At 30.7% G+C, this 27,701-nt stretch overlaps 3 protein-coding genes across 9 annotated transcripts; 1 reads left to right on the forward strand and 2 right to left on the reverse strand.

Annotated features, from left to right (window-relative positions):
- Positions 1–444: 444 nt before the first annotated feature.
- Positions 445–17,306, reverse strand: LOC118064217 (uncharacterized). 6 transcript variants are annotated; one of them, XM_035078664.1, is made up of 3 exons: positions 5,438–6,096; positions 4,292–4,797; positions 445–3,377 (listed from the first exon to the last, which is right to left on the reverse strand). In XM_035078664.1, exons 2-3 carry the CDS (start codon positions 4,319–4,321, stop codon positions 819–821), a joined length of 2,589 nt encoding a protein of 862 aa, XP_034934555.1. In that variant the 5' UTR covers positions 4,322–4,797; positions 5,438–6,096; the 3' UTR covers positions 445–818. The 6 variants fall into 6 exon arrangements, with proteins under 6 accessions (XP_034934555.1, XP_034934552.1, XP_034934556.1 ...); XM_035078667.1 differs by lacking the exons at positions 4,292–4,797; positions 5,438–6,096 and adding an exon at positions 16,870–17,306 and having other exon boundaries at positions 1,031–1,270; positions 1,359–3,377; XM_035078666.1 differs by lacking the exons at positions 4,292–4,797; positions 5,438–6,096 and adding an exon at positions 16,870–17,306 and having other exon boundaries at positions 1,031–1,273; positions 1,359–3,377.
- A 17-nt stretch (positions 17,307–17,323) lies between these two features.
- On the forward strand, positions 17,324–19,926 carry LOC118064219 (UPF0605 protein CG18335-like). Its single transcript, XM_035078671.1, has 6 exons — positions 17,324–17,564; positions 17,640–17,769; positions 17,842–17,938; positions 18,580–18,755; positions 18,832–18,973; positions 19,424–19,926. Exons 1-6 carry the CDS (start codon positions 17,515–17,517, stop codon positions 19,738–19,740), a joined length of 912 nt encoding a protein of 303 aa, XP_034934562.1. The 5' UTR covers positions 17,324–17,514; the 3' UTR covers positions 19,741–19,926.
- A 79-nt stretch (positions 19,927–20,005) lies between these two features.
- Positions 20,006–22,632, reverse strand: Kyat (Kynurenine aminotransferase). Of its 2 annotated transcripts, none has more exons than XM_035078669.1 (6): positions 22,006–22,632; positions 21,690–21,826; positions 21,414–21,564; positions 21,095–21,331; positions 20,792–21,035; positions 20,006–20,714 (listed from the first exon to the last, which is right to left on the reverse strand). In XM_035078669.1, exons 2-6 carry the CDS (start codon positions 21,824–21,826, stop codon positions 20,134–20,136), a joined length of 1,350 nt encoding a protein of 449 aa, XP_034934560.1. In that variant the 5' UTR covers positions 22,006–22,632; the 3' UTR covers positions 20,006–20,133. The 2 variants fall into 2 exon arrangements, with proteins under 2 accessions (XP_034934560.1, XP_034934561.1); XM_035078670.1 differs by lacking the exon at positions 22,006–22,632 and adding an exon at positions 21,906–22,001.
- Positions 22,633–27,701: the final 5,069 nt, after the last annotated feature.

A 27,701-nucleotide genomic window follows, 5' to 3' on the forward strand; every position in this document is an offset into this window, starting at 1 on the left:
GATTAGACGTTTATAATTGTATCATATGTACTAGTTACTTATAAGATGACAGATATTTAATATTATAATTATTATTGCACTATCATGAGTTTTCTTACTTTAACATCAAAATACATCACTGCAATAAAAGACTTTTATTAAAACTTGACTATTCGACAATTTATTCACTTTGATGATAGATTACTTCAACAACATAAGCAACTATTTATAATTCAATTTAATTACAAAAATGTTAGATGATTTGATGGAGAAAACAGAAATTTCTTGAATAATTCTATTATTGAACAAATCTTTATACAATTTTAATAGTTAAAGTTTAAAGTACTATACATATAATATACATATTGGTTTGTGTATAAAAAGCTATTCTCAATTGAAAACATAGAGATGAATTTATAAATAATCTCGTAGATATTTTAAGTGAAAAAGAAAAAAATAAAAAAGTTATAAGAAATAACGTTTTATTTATCAAAAAAGTGTAACATCAATAACGAGTTATGATCTAAAATTTTACAATACTTGTCGGTAATGTAATCTAATCTAAAATTGGAACATCAACGATTGATTGACATGACAAGATAAATAATTCTGTTACAAGAATGACTTTCATGAAATCTCCCCAAGGCAGTCAATTATATTTTTTTAACGTGAGATCAACAGTGTAAGGAAAATATTGATTTCACGGCTCAATGGTTATGTCCTTGAAGTTTTCGCCAAGCTCGAATTCGTTTGAGTGGTGAGCTGTGACTTGAAGCAACTTTTCTAGGACTTGTTTCTGTTAATTGTTCATTGCTACCAAAAACCGAGGCTATCAGTCATCATACGAAAGGTCCTGTCCAATGTCTAACATATGTATGTGTATTTCCCGCCGTTGAAACCCCCTGTTTTTCAGTAACGGCTTTGATTTTATTCTTGTACTTGATGTCCTTGGGTTTTAACACGCTCTTATGATTACTGATCAGCCTCGAGGGTGTTAAAATCGATTTATTGCTGAGACCAGTAGCTTCAAGAAAATTATCATAAACTCCGTTTGAATTAATAGCCGAATAGTTGACATTATTATTATTAGTGCTTGCAATACTGTAGGAATCTCCTTGCTTATTGAAAGCTGGAGAATTGCCAAGCCTATCTGATCCATCGCCTTCGGGTCGGTCCGGATCATCAGAAAGATCACACTCATCTAAATTGAACTCCTCAAACGCCTGCCTGATATCGATTTCTTCCATTTCTGCCACTGGCTGACGCTCCTTGATTTTTCTCTTGATGTTATCTGCTTCACAACCAATTTTAAATTCTTCAAAATGACGTACCATGTTTGTTACACGTGGACTATTAGATGTATCTTTTAAAATACTTACTTTATGTGCTTCTTTTTCTTTGATTGATGATTTAAATTTATTTTCTTGAAAATTATTATTGATCAAAGAGGATTTTACTACTTTATCATCAAAAATTAAAGATTTTACTGACGAAACAGATGATTTCGTCGGTGTAGATATACCAAAAATTCTTTTAACATATCCTGGAGTATTATTATTGATATTAGAAGAATGTTTTTTACGAGTTTCATCAATAAAAAATGAAGGACTAGGTATTTTTTTCAAGACCAAGGTGTTATTACGAAATTGTGGTTTAGGAGGCAGAGCCGGAGGAGTTTTAGGTGTTGTCATAATCTCTGGTAACGATTCAATATCTTCATAATCTAAATTCTTGGCTATTGTCAGTCCCTTTGATGACATTGACAAACAAGTTTTCTCTTCAATTCTCTCTAGCCTTAATATAGGGCTTGGAGTGCAGTTTGATGATTTAGATTTGATTGATAGATTTGGAGATGTTGATGTCTCACTTATAGTATCTACCTCAACTTTGGGTTCTATGATGACAATAGGAATTGCTCGAGCTGATTGAGAGTCTCCAATATCTTCTTCTGGACTTGATTCTGAGTCAATACTTGATGGTGGAATTCTTAAGGTAACATTAGTATTAATAATTCTCGCTCCAAATTCATCTTCTGGTTTTGCGTCATCTAACTCACCAGCTTCCACTTCTTTATCCATTGATGTTTCTTCAGAATTCTTTCTTTCCATCTCAGATCCTACTGACTCTATATCAGATAATCTTGCTGGTTGGAATCTTACAATTCTTCCACGATGTTTAAATGTCCTTGGAGCCGATAAAACGCTTTCCTCTTCCTCCATGTCTCTCAGAAGAATCTGATTCACACATTCCAGCACAGAATTGTGATTGCTGTTTGAACGATATACATTGTGTTGAATCGTTTCATCACTTATTCTATCTTCATCTGGATCACTATACCAATTTCCACTAGTTTCTTCAGCATGCTTTTCCTCCCCTATTTTTCCTATTTGATCCTTAGTACTAAATGAATTCTGTCTCTTCATAATTCTTTCATTTTTCAATTCTTTCAAATTTTTAGCATTATTTTCTTTATAAGAATTCACGTAAATTGGCTCGAGTTCTTCATCTTCAGAAATGAAGTTACAATCCATTCCATCATCTTTACTATCGCTACGAGATATCTTTGTCACTTGATTCTCGTAGATCTCTAGGGGCTCGGATCGTACAACTCCATTGCGTCTCTGGGGAAATTTATCATCTTCTATCTCACAATCTTTTAAATCATCTAAGATTGTTTGTGTAGCTTCAGTATCACTTTCAGAGGTCGTTCGTCTGCTCGATTTATTCAATGTTGATCCAGGCGATACGTCGGAACTTTCTCCTTCACAAAACCCCTCGGTACTCACTAACGAAGGACTACCATCAGTGGTGGTTGTCACAATGGATCCATCAATATTCTCACTTGTAATACTTTCTTTAGAAACATCACTACCAGCGAAACTGTCTGTTTTTTTTACACCAAACTCTTTACTTCTACTTTTCTCCTCACCATTCAATTTCGTAATTATTTCTCTCTTTAATTGTTGAATATCTTTTGCAACACTTCCATCATCGAGCCTTAAATTAGAATCCTCATCATCAATTTCAGGATTTTCGCTAATGTCCTCGGTTTTTTCTAAAAAACTATTAAGAGAGTTTTTCTCTCTGGTATTTTTAATATAATTTTTTGTATACCGACGTAGTCTAGCTATTTCTATTTGCTGATTTCTAATAACATTGTCCTTTTCACATAACTGCTGGCGAATTGATTTTTGTTCTTGCCTCAATCGTGACTCGAGTATTAGGAGAGCGCGAAGGATTTTTGAGAGCTGCTGGTCCTGTAGATTCCGTTCAGACTCGTGGCACGCGTGCAGAGAATCCAGTTCTCGGACCAGCTCTCGGCAACGCTTTGTCGCTGACTTGAGAGCCTTGCGGGTACTTGTTAACTCCTGTTTCAACGACCTTACTTCATTCTCCATCTGCAAACAGATAAAAAAAATTATCAGCATCATTTCTCAACATTTTTATGAGCATTTTAGTAACTTTAAAATAGTTTTAAAAAGTCAAATAACACTTCTAGGATGATCTTTAGCTATAGTTTTATCTTTTGGAGGGATCTTTAGCATCGTGGTTGGTAAAAAAAGTTCGCCGTGATTCATACGAACCCGTTTTGGGTCCAGCATCGCAATACACTCGAAAACTCGTCTCTAAGACGCCTAAAGGTGCGTTCACACGCAAGTTAGACCTCACAGGTGCAAGAATTTGCTTTAAAACTAGTGATTAGCAACTAGAGATTTATAATATATGCTTTTCAATTATATTCTCCGCATTTTTGTCAATGATGTGTTACCTCTAAAAATACTGGAATGCTTTGAAAGTGAATAAAAAATAGTAAAAAACACTTCAAATAGTCTCAAATATTTTTTCCAAATGAATAGTCGAATGCAGAATGAAGGAAATAATTTATCAAGTAGGTTTCGGAGTAAGGAAAAAGTTTTTTTGTGATATAAAAATTCTTGAGTGATGTCTGCACGTGTAGAATTATTTATGATAGTACAAAACACGTAGGGGATACACTTTCTCCATCAAGGATCGCGTAGCAAAAGCTTCGTAATGCCGGTTGAGAGTGCGGAAGATTGCGCAAAATACACACTATAAGAGAACCGCGTTCTCTTTAATCGCCATTGTCTAGTGTAGTTGACGACAACGCAGCTATGTTGCGTTCCTTTTAATAATATATCTCTTGCCTATTCAGTCTCACTAAATTAAAACCATGACCTCGTATCCATTCCCCATCACTACATATTGTTATTTCACTGTCGATTTTATCGGAATGTTTATTGTTTTTTTTTCTTAATTAAAAATAATCTTTTTTTAGATTTAAATATAATACCTTTTTAAACGTTTTAACTATATTTAACATCACTGTTTTGAACGACTCAAATAAAAATAAAATTTTTTCAAACAGTTGAAGATTTTCTTCATCCTTGTCTAGACTGTATTTATTTCAAGTTATCTCGGAGGCAGACGAGATTGAACTGGTCACTCTCTTGAGAACCTTTCTGGAGTCCAAAGAGGGGACGAAAGGGAAGACGATCCACGGAGGTAGAGAGAAAGGGCACTCAAGAGAAAAAATAGAATTTTTTCACCTTTTTTCTCTCTTTGGTTTAAAGTGAAGTTTATTTTCCTCGTGGTAAAGGTAAAAATAAAATTATGGAAGCTCTTAAAGAGACGTAACATTGATGCTGATGGAGTATAATAATTTTATAACATTTCTTTTCAAGTCAGTTGATGTTGTCAGCTGATTTTGGGTTAAATGGAGTTGAGTGTGGTTTGTAATCTTGATTTATGGATCCAAGAGTAAAAATATAAAGCACGAACTGTCGATACATCGCTGGTCTAGAAGTAAAAAAAAGAAGAGAAACCTTATCGGCGTGACTGGTTGTTGTCGATCGCTTAAAAGAACAAGACACGGACGATTGTTCCGGAACAACATTTACTACCACTTCCGTGTCTATAAATTTTATTGTACATCAAATATTATTACAGTACAATGTGAAAAAGTTTGTAATCATGATTGATATCAAATCAATCTGTCAATCAATAAATTGGATTTTAGAGACCAAGATTTATGATTTTGCTGTCAAACAACAGTTGATACTTGATGATTATTTGTTAATAGTACATACATAAAAAAAATTAAAGTTTGATTTTCAGAATTTATTATTCAACTGTTGAAAGAAATTTTTGTTATTTACCTTTCTTAGCAACTGTTCTTATTAAAATGTTTGCAATACTTTTTAGCAGATTCGACAATATTTTTATATTTCATCCATTAATTATAATTATGACGATTTTTTATATTGAAAATATTTATTGTTTCAAAGAGTATTACATTTAGAGTTAGAATGATAAAAAATATTTTCAATAGCACTTGCTCAATGTTTACAATACAGAATAAAAATTCATTAGGTATTAAAATGGTTAAAAACACTGATGAAATAATGAAAAAAAACTTCAGAAACTTTCGAATTCTTACCGTCCAATAATCAAGCCAAATTTTCGAATCAATTTTTCTTTTGCACGACATATTGTAAAATTTATATATTTTTATTTTCTAGAACTTTATCATTAATATCACTAGATTGACACTTCATTGGAGTTTAGAGGAGCTAAAAGATTCAAAGATAAATGTGCCGAGCATACGTGCACTGAATTGAAAGAATTTGAGAAACAAGTATCACCACAGGCCTGTTCTCGCCACGACTGCCAGGTTATCTTGAGTGCGATGTTTCCAAGCCGATAATAATAATCGCGATGATAATGTCAACAGTAAAATGCCGCGGTCCCTCCTGTACTGACGTTTCGAACCCGTCAAATAATATTTCCCAACAACAGACAAACGAGATTTGTTTATTAAAAATAAATTCATATATCAAAATATTGCTTATGTTTTCACAATTTATAGTTTCTTGGATATTTTACATTTTTTTCACTTTTTCCATCAAATAAGCTAATGCACTAGCTGCTTTGGTGAAAAGACGAGTGAACACTGAGGCTTTCCCGCAAGTCGCAATCGTTTCTTCGACTATTTACATTGGCTCAAGCACAACGAACCAGTTAGCTTAGCTTCCGGTCTATCCAGTGGAATATCGCACATCCCAGTAATTGCGTCACCAACATATTCATTTGGGAGTATAAAGAAACAACTTCTTTTCTTTGTTCAAGTGTTAAAAAAGTAATTGCATTTATTCATTCGGGAATTCCTAAATTTTACGTCATTACTTGCTCGTTGATATGAATATTCTATTTCACAGTGCTTTCGTAACCACTTCTAACTGAAATCACACCTTCAAGTTTCCCAAAAAAGTAATTAAACATTTTTTTAAAATATTAATGTGAATAAATAATATTTCTTACCAATGTACAAAATGATTTTCAAGTTATTTTTGCAGTTACTATGATTAGGATAATTGATAACAATTAATTTATTGTTTAGAATTAAATGTTAGATAAAATCATATTAAAAGAAATTTAATTTTAATTGTCGTTGATTTAATTGTTATCTCTGATGATAAAACAATTACAGCAATTAAACGAATGATGAAATTTATCATTTAACTTCTAAGAGTTGATTTAATAATAGACAAAATAAAATTAACGCAGGTTCAAAATAAATTTTTTTTTAAAGAATTTAAACCGGTTATAAGAAAATTTAGGTTGATTAAAATCTTTATGGTCTGATATTCTTCAAGGTCATTGATTTGATTGAAGATAAAAATTATCCATGTAGAAACTACATTGTATTGATCAATGTCTCAAGGTAATTTTTAAAAACGCGATAACTCCTTAAGTTTCAGGTGTTGATATTGCTTTGGAATGTGGTTTTGTTTAATGAATAATAAATGAAACTAAAATATGATAAAGTTGATAAGAATGTTATTGATATGTTAATAGAATGAAAATATGTCGTATGCAAGCGTGAAGTAGTATGTTATTGTTATTATTAACGATTATCATCATTGTTGCCATTATATTATAATGATTATAATAATTCCTATAATTATTGAAATGAATTATCATATTCTTGGTTCAATACTCGACATGAAATGAAAGAAAAACATAAAATAGTAGCTTCCTTCCGCGTCTCGTGATCGGCGACTCGTGTTATCGTCATGTCACGCTTTCGCGAGTCTCCTTTCATGAGTAAAAAAATTCTAAATATAATTATGACGCAAAAAAAGAAGGCCTGAGGTCGATACCAAAGACTCTGACATGAAAGAATGCGAGCAGTGGAACAACGGGATTTAATATTTCATGTCATGTCATTCAATATGGAGCGAAAGTGCTTTTGATACAGAAAAAATTGATAAAATTAGAAAAATACTAAAAATTAACTGAATATAAAAATATTAAGTCATTCTATTTTACAGAAAGCAGAGAATTTCAAAAAAAAAATTATGATTGAAAGGATTGATGGTCATCAATAATAAATAGCAAATTTATTTCAATGAATAATTAATTACTAATAACCAGTTTTTGTATTCTATCCATTTATGGGCTGGTAATATTTTTTAATGAAGCAATAATTTAATTAAAACATGTTTGATATTAAAATTGGAGCATTCGACAGATAATAATTCATTCATTCGTTTGAAAATATTATCTCTAATTTTAAATAATTCACTATTACCTATATAGTAATAAAAACAATAATTATTATTCATTGTTTATTTTTCTGAATTAAAAAATTGTTTATAAAAATCTAACAATACGTCATTAATTTTTCCTAGAAGTAGAATAGCTTCTAATGTATTTACTTGTATTCAAATCATGTTCCTAAAATGTAAAATAAACGATCTGCCCTTCTAGGTATTTAATTTATTAAATAGGGTTCTACATAAGAGACAGTGGATTTCGTTTCGTCTAGACCAATTTATAGAGACCATTGAATGTATAGGAGAAGACTTGAGTAGAGCCAAGAAGCGGAAGGCTACAATGAAAAGCGCAAGTCTTGGCAATAATTGACAAGCGCATGGTCAGAAATAAGACATACACAAGAGTGTATTCTTGCAATAACAGCTTCCTATAACTAGTTAAATCGGATTCATTCTGTTCTCCGGGTATGACACGTATTTATACGACTGCGCAATGTGACATTTTCTCTTCAAATAAAAGAGACTGTCAACTATAGTAAAAATGATAACATGTCATTTAATTTCAAACTTTTTTTCAAGTACACAAACATTTCAGGAAGATTTAAAAGCCGCACCTTCTTGAAGATGTTGGTTAGTGTGCTAATCATTAGGTACCGTTACAATCTCGTGTATGCCTGTCGGCATTTATACGGCACCAATTCCAAACCAAAACCATAAGAGAACACACGTGAGGCCATTGAATCTACCGATCCAGTCAGTTGCTTGTAACAAATAAATTGGTAAAATGAAAGAAAATTGATGGAATTGACCTTTATTCAAATTCGTAGTTGTCAATGACTTGAAGATGTGCTGAAGAATTGGAGAATGTCTTATGAAGAAAGCTTCCGGCAATTTTTTTGATAAGACATTGATGAACATCAACATCTACCAATCGAATTGCAAAATTGAACTCTTAGAAATTTAAAATTTATTTATTTAAACGAATTTCTTGGGTGAATGGAAATAAATAGTTTTTTGTGTTTTATGCTAAGTTGAGAAAATTAGATATTAAATGAATGAAGAAAATCCTGTTGTACGACTAAAATATTTTTTTCTAGCACAGCTTAATGCTTGATAAATACGCAAACTAGAAAATAAGAGTCCGTATAAACATGAGGTTTATTTAAACCCGTATAAGTTATACAAAGTCTATATTAGTAGTAAAAATAATCTAATCAGCAAAAAAATTATCATGAACATTGGAAAAGTTGAGATATAAAAACTTTGATGGTGAATCATCCTCAGCATTTTTCAAAGACAAGCTAATAAGACTTTTTTTGAATTCAACTAGTTAGTTTCAATCATGATTTATTAGTACTTATTTCTTAAAAAAAAGTCTAATAACATTAATTGAACAATTTAGAAAAATAATTACTGATGCCTTCTTGGTACAAAAAAAAATTGGCAATTCAAGCACATTTATTGTGATTAATTTTCCACTGACTTTGAAGAATACCAAGTATGAGTTGGGTAATAATAGAATCGATTTAAACGATCAGGTCAATCGATTAAATGGCTAGACTGGCATAGTGTCAGGTTCTACATTATTTAGTTCTCGCGTCATTGCAGTAGTGACGGCTTAGGAAGTCTACATGATACAACTCTCATCCTAATCACCGATTCACCGTACTGGTAAAACTGACTCGCGCAACAACATGCGCGTGTAACAAACTCCGCAATTCACTGTCTCGTGACTCACTACGACACTTTGGTTAACATTATGTTTGCCTGATATTCCCGCGATCGAGACGTTTGCGCAAATCGTTCATTCAAGAACTCACATGATGGACAAATATACTAATCATTGTCATCAACTTCAATTGAAGCTGTCTTCATTATAACTTATAAACTGGTAACTATTTTAATTTTTTAATCACGCCTAATTGACGTACTTCGAGTGCTAGCTGGTGAGAAAGTGAACATTACATCAGAAAAATTCGACGCTTGAAAAATTAATTAAAAAATTCCAGTTGTTCATCAAATGTGCGTGATTCTTATCATTCTATTGATCACGGACATGATCTACAAACATAAATAATATGTTTATGGGAACTGGTGCATTTCATGGTCTGAAAATAGAAGAAAGTTTTGTGGGTTTTAATAACAGAAAGGGTTTTTGCGTTGTATGATGGAAAAAAGAATTTTATACAATGAGAAATGATGGAAAAAACGAGTTTTCAGCTAAAATATGATAAAAAATACTAAAGGAAAAAGAAACTATCATTTTTATAGAGTAGTGTGTCAGAAGAGAATACTAATGATTTATGAGAAACTTATGGTCAAAGAGAACAATAGTGCAAAAAAAAAAATTAATACTAATAATATTTAAGTGATGATTACAATAATAAAATACATTGCAGAGTTGAGTAAGTAAGTCTTACTTCAAGTACTACTGTATCAAGTTACAGTAGAGTTACTCCAATGATTTCAAAGTAACTTTTATGTTAAATTTTATATGACTGTATTTTTATAAGGAACATTAATTATTAGAATTTATTTCAAGGAATAAAAATGTAATTGCTTCACTTTTATTATTTTTTACGTAATTCAATTTCTTTTTCATGACTTTAATTTATTAGTAGTAGTAATATATTTATTCTCAGAAATTTTTATTCAGCTTAAATTCTTAATAATATTTTACAAATATTTTAGAAATGTTTTAACGTAATCCATTAACTTCCTCTGTAATAAAATAATATCCAATAATTTTTTTTCTTTACAATAATATTTAATAATTCTCTAAGAACATTCAATTGTATTGAGAACCTTGCAAACTTTATTGAAAGAAATTTTCTTGAAAGGTTTATTTTTTAAAGCAATAACAAAAAAATGTATTATATTTTATTTTGTGATTTGTATGATCGTTCATTAAGAAATACACAATACAATTTATTATGTTTGCATAAGTGCAACTTATGTAAACTGGTCTATTCATAAACTAAACTTTAAGTAAAGTGGCCTCTAACAGAAGAAAATGCTCGTTGAACCAGTTTAAAGTTTACCCAGAAGAAAGAAACACACAGAAAATGAAAAATGAGGAAAAAAAGTACTGAGAATGAAATGAAAAGGGAAGGTAAGTAGTGAACTTATTTATTGTTCCCACGGGATTGTTGGTCTTTGTAAAGTTGACGGTCTTTTGGAAGCTGTACCGACATCATAAACAAGGTGTAACTCAGTGGTTACGTATTCAGCCATTTGTAATGCTCGAGTTGTTGAAGAAACGAGGTAGTTTATAAGAAATTACCTTACCTGGTTTGTTGGTCTCTAGTAAAATAAAGCAAAATATTATCTGGTATTTAGACCGTGAGAACTTGAGTTGTTTGTTGATTCAAAGAAGCTTGAAATTTAAAGATGAAATTCTAATAAAGACTTGAAGATGTTAACAATATTTAATTGAGAGTAAAATACATACATCTGCGAGCCTAAACACTAAAAGACCAATTGAGACGTACTCAAGCAATTCGTTAATTTTAATTGTCGTTAACGAGCTGTTCATTTTGATGCTTAACAATAGCTAACGGTTTCCTTTTCATCGAATCTGTAACACAATCAGAAAAAGTTCTAACGTCTTGAATTTCTTTTTATAGAAGCTTGTCCATGAATAGCAACCATGTATTAAAATGGAAACCAAAGAAAAGGAATAAATAAAAGGAATTATTGAAAGACTTGATACCTAAATAGAGTATTTTGTGCTCAATGAGAGTGACCACGACATTTCATATGAGCTTAGTTATTGTTCCAGTATAAAAGTATTCATGAATTTTTAAATAATTTGCATCAACATGATTTATTTTAAAATATTTCTTTAAATAATTCTTACTTAAATTTTTTCTTCACGAAGTAAAGCTGATCAAATTATAAATGTTAATAAGTTTAGTTAAGTTATCTGTTTAATTTACTTAAAAAAATAACTGTCATTATTATTGATATTTAATATTATATTTATGAAAGTCTTAAAGTTAGAAAAATCTTAGCTAAAGCTACTAAGCAAACAATAGAGTCAAAACGACGCAGCTAATGTCATATAAGAGACAGGTGTAGAAGCTGATCCCTCAAGCGTTGCAGTCGTTTCCTTTTTCCTAACTATCTCATAATCTGTCTCAAAATGATTCCTGTGTGTGATATATATTTTTCAATGGATAACGGTCAGTTCTCTTAACTGCTGAATTAAATGTGTAAGAGAACTGACCAAAATGAACGAATTGATTTAAAAAGAAGCGGAATAAATGAAATAAATTATCATAAAAAATTGAGATTTGCTTATTTTTTTGCGATTTTTCAGTTTTACAGTACAGTACAAGTAGAAGTTCATTGTACCAGGTTTAACGAACTTGGTTTCCTAGAAGTCTGAACGTTTGTAACAGTGGACACTTCCTGAATAATACTCTGTGTTAGTAATTCTTTCTTCATGTACCTACTTAAGATGTGCTAACGTGAATGTGTGACCCTTGCCATTAGTAAATTAACCCTCAATCTGTTGGTCTTGACCTGCTAACTTTCGATAGATTCTATTAATGATAAGTGCAATATTTCCTGGTAACTAGAGGCCTATAAATGTCTTTAGATTTAAACCCTAGGAAGTGAAAGAAAGGTTAGTAGAATAATTAAGTTCAAGAAATGGAAAGTTTAACATTATGCCTAGATATTAATAAGTCACAATATACTTTGGGTATGAAAATATTTTTAATTATTCTATTACCTTTCCAATATCACACAAACATCTTCAAGTCGTGGAATTAGTACAATTTTTACATACCATTATAATAATTAGATAAAATTCCAATTCAATGATGATATGTTTAATTGTTTTTTAACTATTTTACTGTCCTCAAGTTTTACTATGATTTCAGAATTCATAAAGTAGAATCCAAAGTTCGATAAATTAAACAAAAAAAAACTTTGTTGGCCGTCATTAATAATTAATGGGAGGTTCAATTATTGAAGTATTTTATGGTTTAGTTCATTTTCTGTACTTTACAATAATCATTAATTTCATTAGGCAGAAAATAAAAAGCATTAATAATTTGATATTAAAAATAGGTAGAAAAGGTATAATCAGTCAAGTATTTCTACCTTTTTTATTGTTTTTGTCTTTTATTATGATTTTACACTGTGTTAAGCTGAAGAATAGATTAAATTAACCATAGAAAATGCATCATCAAGCAGAGTCGTTCACAGAAATAATTATTAATAATTCCATGATTATTCGCTTTAATTAATACAATTTTAGATAATTATTAACTTGGATAACTGTCAACATTCTTTTTCAAGTTATTAAAAATTTAAAATTAATAAAATAAGTATGTCTATTACAGACTTTCAATACTTGTTCCAAGGCAAATAGAGAAATCACAAATTTTTTATAGACAATTGTAAGGATGAGATGTATTTTGAATTTAAAAAATACGTTTTAAACTCACCATTGTTGCATATTAAATTTAATGCATTGATTAATCAATAAAGCACTTTTATTTTTATAGTAAACAAAGAAAAACTTGACTTTATAGCCCTATTTACGTGTTACTACGATCAGAAGCTCACTGTCACTGACGGCAAAATAAAACTCATGAACTGAAGCGTGCAACAGCGCTGAAAGGACACAAGACTATCGCGCAACTACGCGGGCGCATTAGGAAGCGGGAAAATCCAAATTTAAACATAAAAGAAATTTAAATGTGCAAGTACAGTGTTAAGGTTTATTATGCTTTAGCATCTAGAAAGACTGATGAGTCATTTCTACGTGTTTTAATAGCACCTCAGAGCTAAGTGGAATTGAAGATGTATGATTGTAATGCTACAAACTATCGAGAGAAGCTTTAATAAATGACTTCGCTTATCTGAAAGCCCTGAGGAGATATAACTAAACCCTCAAGGTATATGGACATTCCACTTGGACATTCTTATAGTTGCTTCAATATTTGTAATTTTATAATTCAAGGTTTAAAAGGCAGAAATACGACTGAGAAATGTCTTTGGTGTTATTTTAATTTTTTTTCCGGTCAGCGATAAATAAAATCATTTAATGTCACGCCTACAAGGTGCTATTGAGATGAATTTGTGCTTGAAAAAGTTTTTGCTTTAATTTTAAATATACGATTTTACCAAAATATTGCGTATAAATGATAATTTGTTTATTTATGATTAAAGAATGAATAAAAAATTCATTCAAAAAACAATAATTTTACGTTAATGTATTTGTGACTGATTTTACATTTAAATAAATAATCGAATGCTTTCATAATTTTTTCCATCCCATTTGGTATTCCTTTAGTGAATTTAATAAAAAAAAAATGATAAAAATAATAAATTCCAATGTTTCAAAATTAATGACATTGATAAAAAAGCCTCAGAACAACATGTAACTCGTTATTGATGTTCTGAAAATAGGTATTTCACATCACCTCGATAATTTATTGTGACTAATTTTACAATTAAGGGTTTGAGAGACAGAAATACGATTGCAGAACATCTCCAAAGCCTTTTCCTTGAGGATAGATAAAATAATTTAAAGTCACGCCTACAAAGCTTCTCAAATGAGTTTGAATGTCTTCTAGACACTGTAATTATCTTCTGGAAGATACCTTTTTTGCTAGTTTTCTTTTTATTTCCTATTTTTGTGTTCCACATGTACTTTACTCCAACTACAGTTTGGAAGCTAACTTGGAAATGGGAGACTTTGCTTTTGAAGCAAATAAATTTTAATGTTAAATTAGGAAATAGATGAGAAAAAAAGAAGATAATTGAGTATGCTAGAAGCCTGGTTAGATTACTTGGCGATTCTCTCTCACATTCTACTCGATGTTATGTGGACTTCAAGATGCACTTAGCTCATGACCCAGTGACCTTAGTCTCTCATCAAGGAATGCAAAAGCTCTCCATAAAATCCAAGTATAAATCACGTAAATTAGAGAAAGTGTAAGAAAAAGATTTTTGCATCAAGTTTGAAGAAAAAATAGAGAATTTTAGGCCTCAATGTAACGGTAATTATCAGCGGCCAGGAATTTAGAAACTCGCATTTATCAAATATAAATTTATAAAAAAAGAAAAAATTTCAGTTAGTGATGAATCGGGTAATGGAACAAATTGATTGCTCATAAAAAATAAATAAAGAAATAAAATTCAGAAGCAATGACCTTCGACCTAAAATTATCGTAAGTTTGGATCTTACTTAAACCTTTTGAAGAGATTTCTGATAAAACTCATCACTTTGTATGTTAAAATTTTGTTTTTCTCCACTTCTATCGACCATTACTTATTTTTTATTTTTATTTTATTACAGAGAGAATAATCCAAGAACATAATTTACTCGCGATTCACGTACAAGACTCGCGTCAACTGATGCACGAAAGAGAATAAAAAATAAAAAAGACGCGTGCGATGAGTCAGAGAGAATGTACCGGCGATGAAAGATCTCAAAGTAACCCTTGGGCACTGCCAGTCCCTCTTTTCTTTTATCTACTTCACAATGGACATGACTGGCGTTGTTGGGACCTCAAAGTCGTTCCTGAACAATGATAGCCACGCCAGGTATTATTTAAATATTTATTCGTTATCTTCACCTGAATAAAAAAGAGTTTAATGATGAAATTATAGTATTAACTTTGAATAGGCTTTTTTGCAAATGCTTATCAACTTTATCTTGACTTGCATGCTTTTAATTTTTAAGTGGAGTTGAAACTTTGATCCATTATTTACTCTTACTACCAAAAGTAAGGCATTTTTTAACTTCAAATTTCTTCATTTTCTTGAAAGAATTTTTGTTAGAGGTTTTCTAAAAATTTTTAAAATAACTTAACTTGGGTAAGAATTGTTTCATTTTTAATTAAATTATTTCCAAGTGGTATATTGTTATTCAGAACTTGTTCCAGTATTTTTTTAATTTCATACCACGTTCTTAGAACCTTTTAAAGTTTTCATTCCATCTTTAGTACAACTTCTGTTTAAAATAATTAACATTTTTAAAAGCTTACCTCTTTGTATTTGTATCTATGGTTATCAAAAAGAGTACAATCAACTTCTTTATTTCTCCAACAATAATATCTAAATATTTAGTCATTTCTTTCAAATTTTTCGACTATCTAATTATAATAATATCTGTCATAAAAACATATTATGTAATGCTTCCCATTTGTTCCTGTCTTGAATAGAATTTATATTCTTTGTAAAAACATTATGATTCTATTACTGTGTTATATGACTCTAGAGAAAATAAATAGTATACAAAATACAAATTATAATTTTTATTAAGCAAAATAACCTTTAAAACCTGCCTTTATTTTTTATTTTATTCTATCAAAATTGATTTATTTTCCGAATAACTTAGACTTCATGAAGAGATAGCCAAAGTCAATGAACCACTGGTGATAATGTGGTTTCCGGTGGACGACTGACTGATGTATAACTCATAAAGCATTGAACAATAAACATGAGACCGACCGAAAGGGTTTTAAAAACAACGACATAAAGATAAAAAAGAATATTATACTATCCTGACACGTTCATGTTGTTTCATGTGGCCAAGTATTTCACTTGTACGTTCACGTTACGTACATCGCGTCATACGTTCGTACCACCCACCGGACGTTCGTTGACGCTACCACCTGGTTTAGCATGTGTCGACAGCCCCCTCGAGGAACCAGCATGTTTTGTTGGCTTTGTTACTAGTTTCTAAATTACCTTGTAGATAAATCTCAAGGTGTGACAGCAATATGAAGCAATAGCTTTATTCTTCAATTGCGCATCAAACTGACAGATTTTAATAACACATGAGATACAGGGAATCCTTTTTAAGATTCTTATGACAACGCCTACGTGCTAAATAATATGCTCTCATGCTATGAAAACTTGTTTGTTGACACCAGACTTAATAGAGCATTCATAGTCATGTACCTCTAATTCATTTTCACTTTCTTCAGGATAATTCTCTCCTTGAACGTACCAAAGTCATGTGTAACTACACTGGAAATTTTGCACGCGTTTCTCTTTTTTAAATACATAGAAATTGATGAGTAAACATCTTTATTTCAATTAAAATATAAGATATTATTTTTAAAAAATTCTTTTGAGGAGAACCGAAGATGTTTCATTTCAGTTTTAATGATTTAAAAATAAACTTTATTTCACTAAAAAAACTGATTTACTTTTTAATATGTAAAATATAATTGCAATGAAAAACTTACTTTTCAAGTAAATAATATATTAGTTCTTCACGATTAAATGTTATATTACACAAAAACACATTGAATAATCACATTAATCGTAAGACATATATTACCTTTAAATTATTGACGTTAAGAGAATCGTAGTCTGAATCAACATAAAAAATGGAATTTTTTTCATGATGATACCACATGATTGTCAATCTGCCAACCTTTGAACAATTTCTTCACGTGAAAGTCATTTGTTATCACTCACTCAAATCATGCAGACAATCAATTAATAGCGTCAGTTTTTTATTTGTATAACTCCAAGGTAATCTATAAACACTTTTAATTAAAACAAGATTGCACTGAAACATTGTTATCATTTGCCAAGTTTTACCAAAATTTATTATTTAAAAACTAGATTTATTGTTAACATGTGGATCTTCAGAAAACTGGAAAGCAAGTGCCCTTAATCGAACATTAGCTTCGAGTCCTTCAATTCTACACAATGTGTGGTGTCCCCCACTCAAAAAAAGTGTTCCACGCAAGAAGAGAAACTACTAGAGAAGGTGGGGAGATGTTAGCTGAATATTTCGCATTTGTTTTATATTTAAATAAATGACGTCTTGATTTTTATCAAGACTAAAAATACAAAATCCTTATGTAAAAATAAAATAATAACGTAATAATTATTTTTATATTTCCATTTGAAAAAAATTAAGTGTCATTCTCGTGAGAGAAGTTGTTAAATCAAATTTGTAAAAAAACAAGGAAAAATGGCAACAGTTTCATTACTTACGACATCACAACCACATTTGATACCAGGGTAAAACCTATTGGCTAATTATGACTTATTCAAAGATGCCTTCCACACTCATTATCATTTTTTATTGGCTTCCAGGTATACGGGCTTTTGTCCACAATATCGCTACAGATGTGGAAAAACTTATGGTAATTTAACACATGAGCTTCTGTTGGATCCAACTATCAACTATCCTAAGTCATTGATAGATACCAAAAGAACGAAAAACGTCTGTGAAATAAAAGTTTTTTGTTATCTTTTTTTATTAAGTCACATAATCAACTTTATGGCTATTTTGTAGTTGATAAGACCTACCGAGGATGATATAAAGATTGTAAATTCTCGTGTTAAACGTCGAAACGCCGTTTATGAGCATCCCATGGTACCAGGCTATCAAGGTAAAGCCTTGATGCATCAGATAATTGTAATGAAAAGAATAGGGAACATCGTATTATTAAGAAACCTTCCAAGAGTTGATAATAAAGAGCTATGTCGATTCTTCATTAAACTGTTATTGTTTTTTTAATTATCATAATTATTCAATGTAATTTCATTGGTGAATGATATTGAATACTAGTTGGTTTTTATTATTATTCATCAAGATGAAAGAAGGAACAGTGAAGCAGCTAAATGGAAAAGTAAATTGTTCATTTTAAAGGGAAATAAGTGGTATGTTATTGGATAGAAAAATGTTTTAAGTATACGTTTGTTGGCATAAAATAATTTTATTTATATTTGAAATCTTCGATTACGTCTAATAGTAAATTTTATGTGGAACTTTAATACAAGTGTTATTCCTCAGTACCTTTTTAAGATATTAACTTAAAAAAAAATAATAAAAATACGCATAAATTTTGATTTCAATAATATGTATTTAAAAGATAATACAATAATTTAATGAAATTACACGATAAAAAAAAATTAATTAAAATATAATGAAACATCATTTTTCAGCTTCAAACTTGGAAGTTTCTAGATGAGTTCCCTTTCATCATTTATGAAATAAAAACAAGTTCAATTATAATCATATTTTTTAAAGGTTTTATTCCGAATTTGAACGCTCGACTTGGTCAAAGATGTAGTGTGATGGCTACTGAAGGTCTAGCAGACTTTGAACGTAAGCAACTGAAGGACAGAGCTGCGCTGAAATATCTCAAGATGATTATAGCACGTCAGAGAGGTTTAACAGAGCCTGGAAACTTTGAAGAGCGTAGTGTAAGTAATTACAATGTCTGGAATTATTATTTTAATGTTTAAACAGTAATCAAAAAGATTATTATAATTTGTTCAGCATCCAGAAACTGAGTCTAAGTTGCCTTTAATTACAGCTCACCCTGCTTATGCAACTATGATGAGAGACCAGTCTATTAAAGAGACATTGGAAGTCGCTGAGGACAATTTCAAAAATCTCAGCATTTCTTTGTATTCTCCAGGTAATAGTAGCCACCAGAAATAGTTTATGCTACATTCAAACTTTTATGTCGACTTTACTGTCATCTTCCGTCAATTGTCCGACTGTTTTCTTTTGACTTCACTTACTTTATTCTTTCAACATTGAAAGACGTATATTAAATCTAAAAATTCTTCTCAGAAATATTTTACTATTTAATGAGTTTCCTACCATCTAATGAGTGGAACTACATAATGAAAGTCGCATACAATGTAAATTTGTTCGAGAAAATATAAATCTAAATTTTCTTTTCTCTTCATTGAAAATGAGCAGAACGTGTTTTAAGTCCTTTTCATGGTTTTTTTTTTATTAATTCATAGAGAAAACAATAATTTTTACTTAAAATAATTCTGTTTGCTTTTTTTTTAAATTAAAATTTAAAATGTTTTAATTTTTAAATAATAATAAAATAGAATGATAATTTTTATTTCAGGTTTGAAAGAATCTAATAAATGCATGCCTTTCTGTGATGCTCAAACTAATTTATCTCCTGTTTCAACGACAAATAACATTCTGTGTGATTTCACATCAAATTATCGAATACGTCAGAATACTGAATGGACACCAGCCACAATTTCCCGCTCAGATCCACCATATCTCATTCAATCGACGGAAATTTACCATAAGCACGTTGGATTAATTCCAAATTACCTCGGACATGTTCCTGGTATTGCTTTCAGACATGGTAAAACATTTGGAGCTGATACCAGGGATGCTAAGCGAAGGTTGCATAGAAATAATTATATTTGAAACTTTTAGATATTTATTAAAAATATATCTTTGTAACAATTAACAAATTTAAAAAAAAAATTTTTGGTTTTGTTGTAACAATCTACGAAAATAAGCACAATTTTTATTTTTATATCAAAAGTGAGTAACGAAAATTTAATATAATATATCAATTGATAGCATTATACTACATACATTACAAAAATTTGTGGCCATATGTGGTAAAGTAATTTATTTAAATTAATAAATTAATGACTTATAATAAAAATATTTTGTTTCAAAACTATTTGAAATGACAATGATTATTTATGAATTCAAATACACGATGTTGAAACGTATATAATGCAAAGACTTTTACAATGACGGAACGTAAAGCATAAAATTAATTACATTTCTTTATGGAATGTAGAATCTTCAAACCTGCTGTGACTTCCATTTATTCAATAATTCAGCTGCTTTCTGTAAATTCTCATCCTTCTTGATGAAACAATAACGAACATTATCCTCACCCAAGTACTTATGTTCGTCGCAGTAAAATGCTGATGGAGGAATGCCTTGAATTCCAACATTCTTCGTCATCCATTTAGTGAACCTGTAGTCTTGCTGTGGATCTGTCTCATCTTCAAGACGAACGAATTTTTCCAACGGTTTCCAGTTAGCTATCATAAAATATCCACCTTCAGGAATTGTAGGTGACATACCGATGTCCTCCAGAAACTTTGCCATATAATCACGTTTAGGTAATAATTCATCTGCAAGGCTTGTGAAGTAGCAATCTGGTTTTCCAAATCTCTTTAATTCTTCTTCAAATCCAATAGCGACCGCTTCTTGAGTTGGAGTTGAGCTCGTGTATACACAATTTTGATGAACGACTTTAATATTCCAAAGTAGATTAGCTGGACCATATGCCCACCCTAATTTCCAGCCAGTAACACTAAAAGTTTTTCCAGCTGAACCAATAGTTATTGTACGTTCCCACATACCTGGTAGGGTTGCTAGAAAAAAAAATTTAATAAGTAAGTAGATATTTAATTAAACTATCTAACATTTTTTAAGGAATGTATGTATTTACCAAACCGGATATGTTTAGCTGGGTCAAAAGTCATCCACTCATATACTTCGTCAGAAATAACGAGAGTATTCCACTTCTTTGCTAAATTAGCAATAAATTGAAGCTCATCTAACGTGAATACTTTTCCAAGAGGATTGTGTGGAGTATTAATAATGATTCCTTTAGTTTTCTCGTTAAAAAGACGAGTCATTTCATTTCGATCAAATATCCAATCAGCTGAACTCATTGCTCCAGTAGTTTTTGTCTGTATAAATGAATTACATGAAATGTTTGATGATATTACTTGTAAATTAGCTTTCTTACGGGCTTGAGAGGAATAAATCGTGGAACCCCACCAGCCATTCTAACTTGTGGTTCATAACAATCAAAGAAAGGTTCTATGATGATCCATTCATCGCCAACTTCAGTATGACCTTGAATTGCACAATAGAGAGCTTCATATGCACCCGCAGTTACAATAATTTCATTGTATGGATCAAGTTCTCTATCTAGAACTTCGGAATAAACTTTTCCAATTGCTTCTACTAGTCTTGGATGACCCTGAAAAAAATGTATTGCATTAGTACATGATACTAATAGTAAACCGTTCTCTTCAGCAAGTATTTCAAAATATTCGACGTACAAAAGCCCGAGTGTATTGGTTGATCAGTGGGTTATTACTCTTGACAGATTCAGCTAACGCATCTGTTACATGCTTGGGAGCAAAGAAATCTGGGAAACCTTGCCCAAGATTCAGTGGTTTATATTTTGCCGCAAGATTGATATATTCTACCCTGGAAATTGGAGAAAAGACATTTTTTATTTTTGATATATATCAATCATTAAACCGAAGTATATTAATTTCAATAAGCATAATATTTAATTTTTTTTTCTTTAGAAACAAAGAAATTTTTCTCACCAAACAGACTTATCGTTGCCTTTACAACGAATTGGAAGATCAAATTTATTCATTGCTGCAAAATTTCTTATTACTCGTAAATAAGACTTATGTGATTGCCAATTCAATAGCTTGAGAGGTGAAACTGATAAGAACATCTAGAATCATAATAGAAGAAATGGAATTCAATTCAAATTATTTAAAAAAATAACACAATTTTTGGCAAAATATGTATACTTTAAAATATTCCTTAAAATTTAAAACTGTGTGTCATCAGGTCACTAGTTATCAGACATATGATTACAAAACACTTATACAATGCAGCAAAAATACTTACATGTCTCTTTTTAAAAAAAGCTTCTTTTGCGTAAATTGTTTTAGGAGAGGCGGGAAAATCAATTTCTTTAAAATGTCTCAATCTATTTGTTGATTACTAATAGTTGAGCAAGAAAAAACCGGATGAAGTAAACGTGCAATTGCAATCAACAACTACGCAAATAATTGAATTACTCAATTGCGTTCATTAATACTTGAGCGCCCAATAATGGAATCTGAATTACATTTTGCTTAAATTCACTCAAGTCTAAACTGTTACAATCATCTCAATGAATAATATCCAGCATTCAGCTTTTATAAAAATAATAGGAACTGTGAAAACACAACTTAGCAAAATATAACCTCAGATAAACTCGATACGTGATTAACCCTTTAGAACCTTCGCTATGAGAAAAAAACACACACTCTCTTTTATCGCTGATTACTTGATTAATTCAAATGGAATAACCCCATCAAAATTTTTGTATCTTCGTTTCAGATGATTCTCTTTCATGTGCTAATTTTAATTTTTTTTTAAGTCAAAAACTGTTTAAAAAAAAAAGACTTTTTTAAAAAGTGTAAGATTTTTTCTCATCGGGAGAGTACAGTACCGGACATAAATGCTGTGTGATTTTCTATGAGACGGTATAGGGAAATCACATGTATAACCTTTAAAAAATTAAACAGCATTTATGTCCGGTACTGTGTAGTAAGCAAGGAAAAACATCAGATTCGGTGAACTTCGGGTTACTCCGCTCGTATTCGTGTATAGTCGAACTGAGAAAAGAGTTCTTCAGTTGCTTTCGGGTTCCCCACCACTGATTTCTTAGCCCTTATACGACGTTTTTCGTTACTGCGCAAGCGTTGTAATGTCCCACGGTACATACTATTCTGCAAATAGTTCTGCTTTTTGCCAATAGATGTCTTTTTGTAAAATGGAGCCTAATTTAAGGCTGGGCTGAAGTCAGACAGGCGACTGATTCCCCCTATCCAAATATATGGGATCGGGAAATTTCTAATTTCTTCGCCAATTTACAATTATTTCTATAAAATTAGGTACCAAATTACAGAAAAATTAATGCCGGACTGACGTAAACAACAATTTTTTGTATATAGTGAATATTTTTATTAAAAAAATTAGAAAGAATAATGAAAAAATTATGAATTGACTTGCCGCGCTTAAATTTCAAGATGGCGGCCACATCATTCAGATGAAAAATCACTAATTATTTCATTTTTATACGTTTTTCGCCCAAAATTCGTGTTTGCGTCAGTCCTTGCCACCTGTCTGAATGTTAAAAAAATCAATTCATAGTATAAAATTAAATAATTTATAAATAATTAGAAATCTTGTATTCCAGATGATATTCTCTGGAAAATTAGTTTGAAAAAATTCTGATAGGTGACAGCATTATGCTCGCAGATGACCTCAGTCATCCATATTGAAAAAATGCTCAATCCGTATCCAGAACTGATGGTGCCCTGCATTTTGGTGAGTAATTTGTGCATGAGTGTGTACGGGTAATATATGTATGTGATGTAAACATAGTGTATCACTTTACAATGCCCTACACTTTGATGACTATTGCAGTTAGGATAAATAAAAATGATGATACTCATTTAACATTAATTAATATAATACCTGAAAATAACTTCAACAAATATTCATCCATTATTATCATTTTTATTAGGTATAAATGTTAATAAAGAAGCTCAATTCCAAGTCGGCGTATCCAAGCATGTAGTGTAAAAACAAATACACATAAACTCAATATCGAGATTATGCTGGCCATGTGGTTAGAGCGTCAGAGTTCTATTTTGCCGGGCAGGGTTCGATCCCAGTCATAACCAATTTTTTTTTTCTACTTTATTCGTTAGATTAGCATGTAATTATAATATTGACATGCTATAATTAATCTTTTATAACAATTTGATTTTTTTTTCTCTTTATTCATTGAATTTATTGACGCTAAGTCGAAAAATATTTGAACAGAGCCATAAACTTTCTTTTTGTATAAATACATTGATGATAGCCTGTGTTTAACAACTTATACATCTTTACATGTATTAACAATGTTATGTTATTAACAAGTTAATCATATTATTATCAACATTGAAAAGTAGTTTAAACAATCTGTGGCGAGTTTCGGCACTTTCCCGGCAAGCTCTACCCCCAATCTCTGTGCCCAAGCCTGCAGCTTATAATTTTTTAGCATATATGAGCGTACTGAAACCATAACAGCTCGGTGGTTACAGCATCGATCTTTTATTTTGCTGGGCAAGGTTCGATCCCAGTCATAGGCAATTGTTTTTTCTTTTTTTTGCTTAAGTGACTTTATATACTTATAAATTAATTCATATATTTGATTAAATTATTCTTCCAATTAATTACGGAGAACAACTTGTTTTTCTGAAAATAAGCTGAGGGTGAGGAACGAGTTACTATGAATTCTCTTTTTTCGAAAGTGTTGTCTTTAAAAGACAATAGGAATTGATTTTGAACTTATATAAGCAACCAATTATTGTATTTATATAAAATTTTAATGAAAAAAAAAGGAAGAAAAAAATTGGCTATGACTGGGATCGAACCCTAATCGGTAAAATGAAAACTTGATGTTCTACTCACAGAGCTAACACATCATCTCTGACATTATGTTTATGTTTATAAATTGTATAATGCAGGCTTGAGTACGAAGGGTAGGGATAGAGTTTGCCGGCAAAGTGCCGGAAATCCCCGTGGATTATTTCAACTACTTCTAAATATTTCTAAATTGCTTAAAAAAAAGCTACGTTCATATAGCTATAGTAAAAAAAGTGTTTATAACCCTGTTCATATGTTTTCCGACTCGGCGTCGATCGATTACCTAAATAATTGAGAACAAAAAAACAAATCGTTGTAAACAATTACTTTTGGCATGTTAATATTATAATTACATGCAAATCTGACAAATAAAAGAGAAAAAAAAAACTTTATCATGACTGGGATCGAACCTTGCCCAGCAAAATAAAAGATCGATGCTGTAACCACCGAGCTGTTATGGTTTCAGTACGCTCATATATGCTAAAAAATTATAAGCTGCAGGCTTGGGCACAGAGATTGGGGGTAGAGCTTGCCGGGAAAGTGCCGAAACTCGCCACAGATTGTTTAAACTACTTTTCAATGTTGATAATAATATGATTAACTTGTTAATAACATAACATTGTTAATACATGTAAAGATGTATAAGTTGTTAAACACAGGCTATCATCAATGTATTTATACAAAAAGAAAGTTTATGGCTCTGTTCAAATATTTTTCGACTTAGCGTCAATAAATTCAATGAATAAAGAGAAAAAAAAATCAAATTGTTATAAAAGATTAATTATAGCATGTCAATATTATAATTACATGCTAATCTAACGAATAAAGTAGAAAAAAAAAATTGGTTATGACTGGGATCGAACCCTGCCCGGCAAAATAGAACTCTGACGCTCTAACCACATGGCCAGCATAATCTCGATATTGAGTTTGTGTGTATTTGTTTTTACACTACATGCTTGGATACGCCGACTTGGAATTGAGCTTCTTTATTAACATTTATACCTAATAAAAATGATGATAATGGATGAATATTTGTTGAAGTTATTTTCAGGTATTATATTAATTAATGTTAAATGAGTATCATCATTTTTATTTATCCTAACTGCAATAGTCATCAAAGTGTAGGGCATTGTAAAGTGATACACTATGTTTACATCACATACATATATTACCCGTACACACTCATGCACAAATTACTCACCAAAATGCAGGGCACCATCAGTTCTGGATACGGATTGAGCATTTTTTCAATATGGATGACTGAGGTCATCTGCGAGCATAATGCTGTCACCTATCAGAATTTTTTCAAACTAATTTTCCAGAGAATATCATCTGGAATACAAGATTTCTAATTATTTATAAATTATTTAATTTTATACTATGAATTGATTTTTTTAACATTCAGACAGGTGGCAAGGACTGACGCAAACACGAATTTTGGGCGAAAAACGTATAAAAATGAAATAATTAGTGATTTTTCATCTGAATGATGTGGCCGCCATCTTGAAATTTAAGCGCGGCAAGTCAATTCATAATTTTTTCATTATTCTTTCTAATTTTTTTAATAAAAATATTCACTATATACAAAAAATTGTTGTTTACGTCAGTCCGGCATTAATTTTTCTGTAATTTGGTACCTAATTTTATAGAAATAATTGTAAATTGGCGAAGAAATTAGAAATTTCCCGATCCCATATATTTGGATAGGGGGAATCAGTCGCCTGTCTGACTTCAGCCCAGCCTTAAATGCAAAAATATATATTAGATAATTTCACAGTCAACTAAAAAAAAATTAAATTAATGAGATAAACCGAAACTCAATATTTACAAATAGGTGATTTAGTCAAGACATGTTTTGAATAACTCACTCTTAATTAAATGTGACACACTCCAGATATTTCCTGTTAAATATTTATTCAATAGTCATACTCGAAACAATTCAAGATAAAACAAATAGGAATAAACATTTTCTTTCATGCTATAATGATAAGCAAACCGATTTTAATTAATATAAAAGAGTATTTGTCAGTGCGAAAATGGGTACAACGACGCAGTATCCCTCCCTTTAATTCGTAAGTCTAGCTTAAGCCTAGCTTAATTAAGTTCTTTGTATGTAAAAAAATAATGGAAGGGAGATTTGACTAAGGAACAATTTGTACAGTTAAACTCCCGCACTTCTGATTCTGCATTCAAATAGATCACATTGATTTTATTGAATAAAATTCTATCATTTAAAAATCTAGCCTTTTTCCCTCAAAACTTCGACCAACGAGCTCACGCCGGGTCCAGAAGGTGACACTACTGTCATTTGCTAAACCTGGACGTTACAAATTTTGGTGACAGCGGTGGAATGGTCATAAAATTGAGTGCGAAATTTTGAACAAAGTCAAAGATAGTGACAAAAATTCAGTGACTAGTGATTTAATTCAAAATTCTTTAAAACAAAACAAACTGAACATTTTATTTGAAAAGTTAAACAGTTTATTGAACAGTTTGAAGACTTACAATTTGTGTTATGAAATTAATGTTAAAAACATTAAAACATGATAAACATTTGAATTTAACAAATGATAGTGAATTTAATTCAAACAGCCACCACTCTCTCTGAGTTTTTAGCACGGTTTTCCTCAGAGCAACGGGTAAATGCCAGAGTATCTTTGAAATAACATCTATTGTATTTTTGTTGAATTTGAAAAATTTTCTTTCTTATTGAAATTTATAATAAAAAGTAATATTGTGATTGCGGTTATTTGATTTGAATTCGAAAAAATTTTTAAAATATCTTATTGTAATTAATCATGTATAAAAATACTCGTTCTCAAACTCGTCGACAAGCTGTAGCTACCCCCGATGATAGTACTCAAGCAAATTCAATTCAAAATAGTACGATGAATAGAATCACACAAATTTCTGATATAGATCATCATCATGAATCATCTGCAGGAATAATAAATCAACCTGAAACTGAATTAGTAGTCCATAACGTTGGTAATAATAATTCTTTGGCTTCTCATATTCATGTAACTAATAATAATCCTCTATTGGAAGGTAGTGTAGACATAAGGTCGATTGAAATGACTGGAAATTCTTTATATATGAATTTAAAACTTTAAATAGATCTGGTTCCTCGATTCGAC

The sequence above is a fragment of the Chelonus insularis genome, unplaced genomic scaffold (assembly GCF_013357705.1).
Source record: "Chelonus insularis isolate UGA/USDA-ARS -01 unplaced genomic scaffold, ASM1335770v1 contig_16_pilon, whole genome shotgun sequence".
NCBI lineage: Eukaryota > Metazoa > Arthropoda > Insecta > Hymenoptera > Braconidae > Chelonus > Chelonus insularis.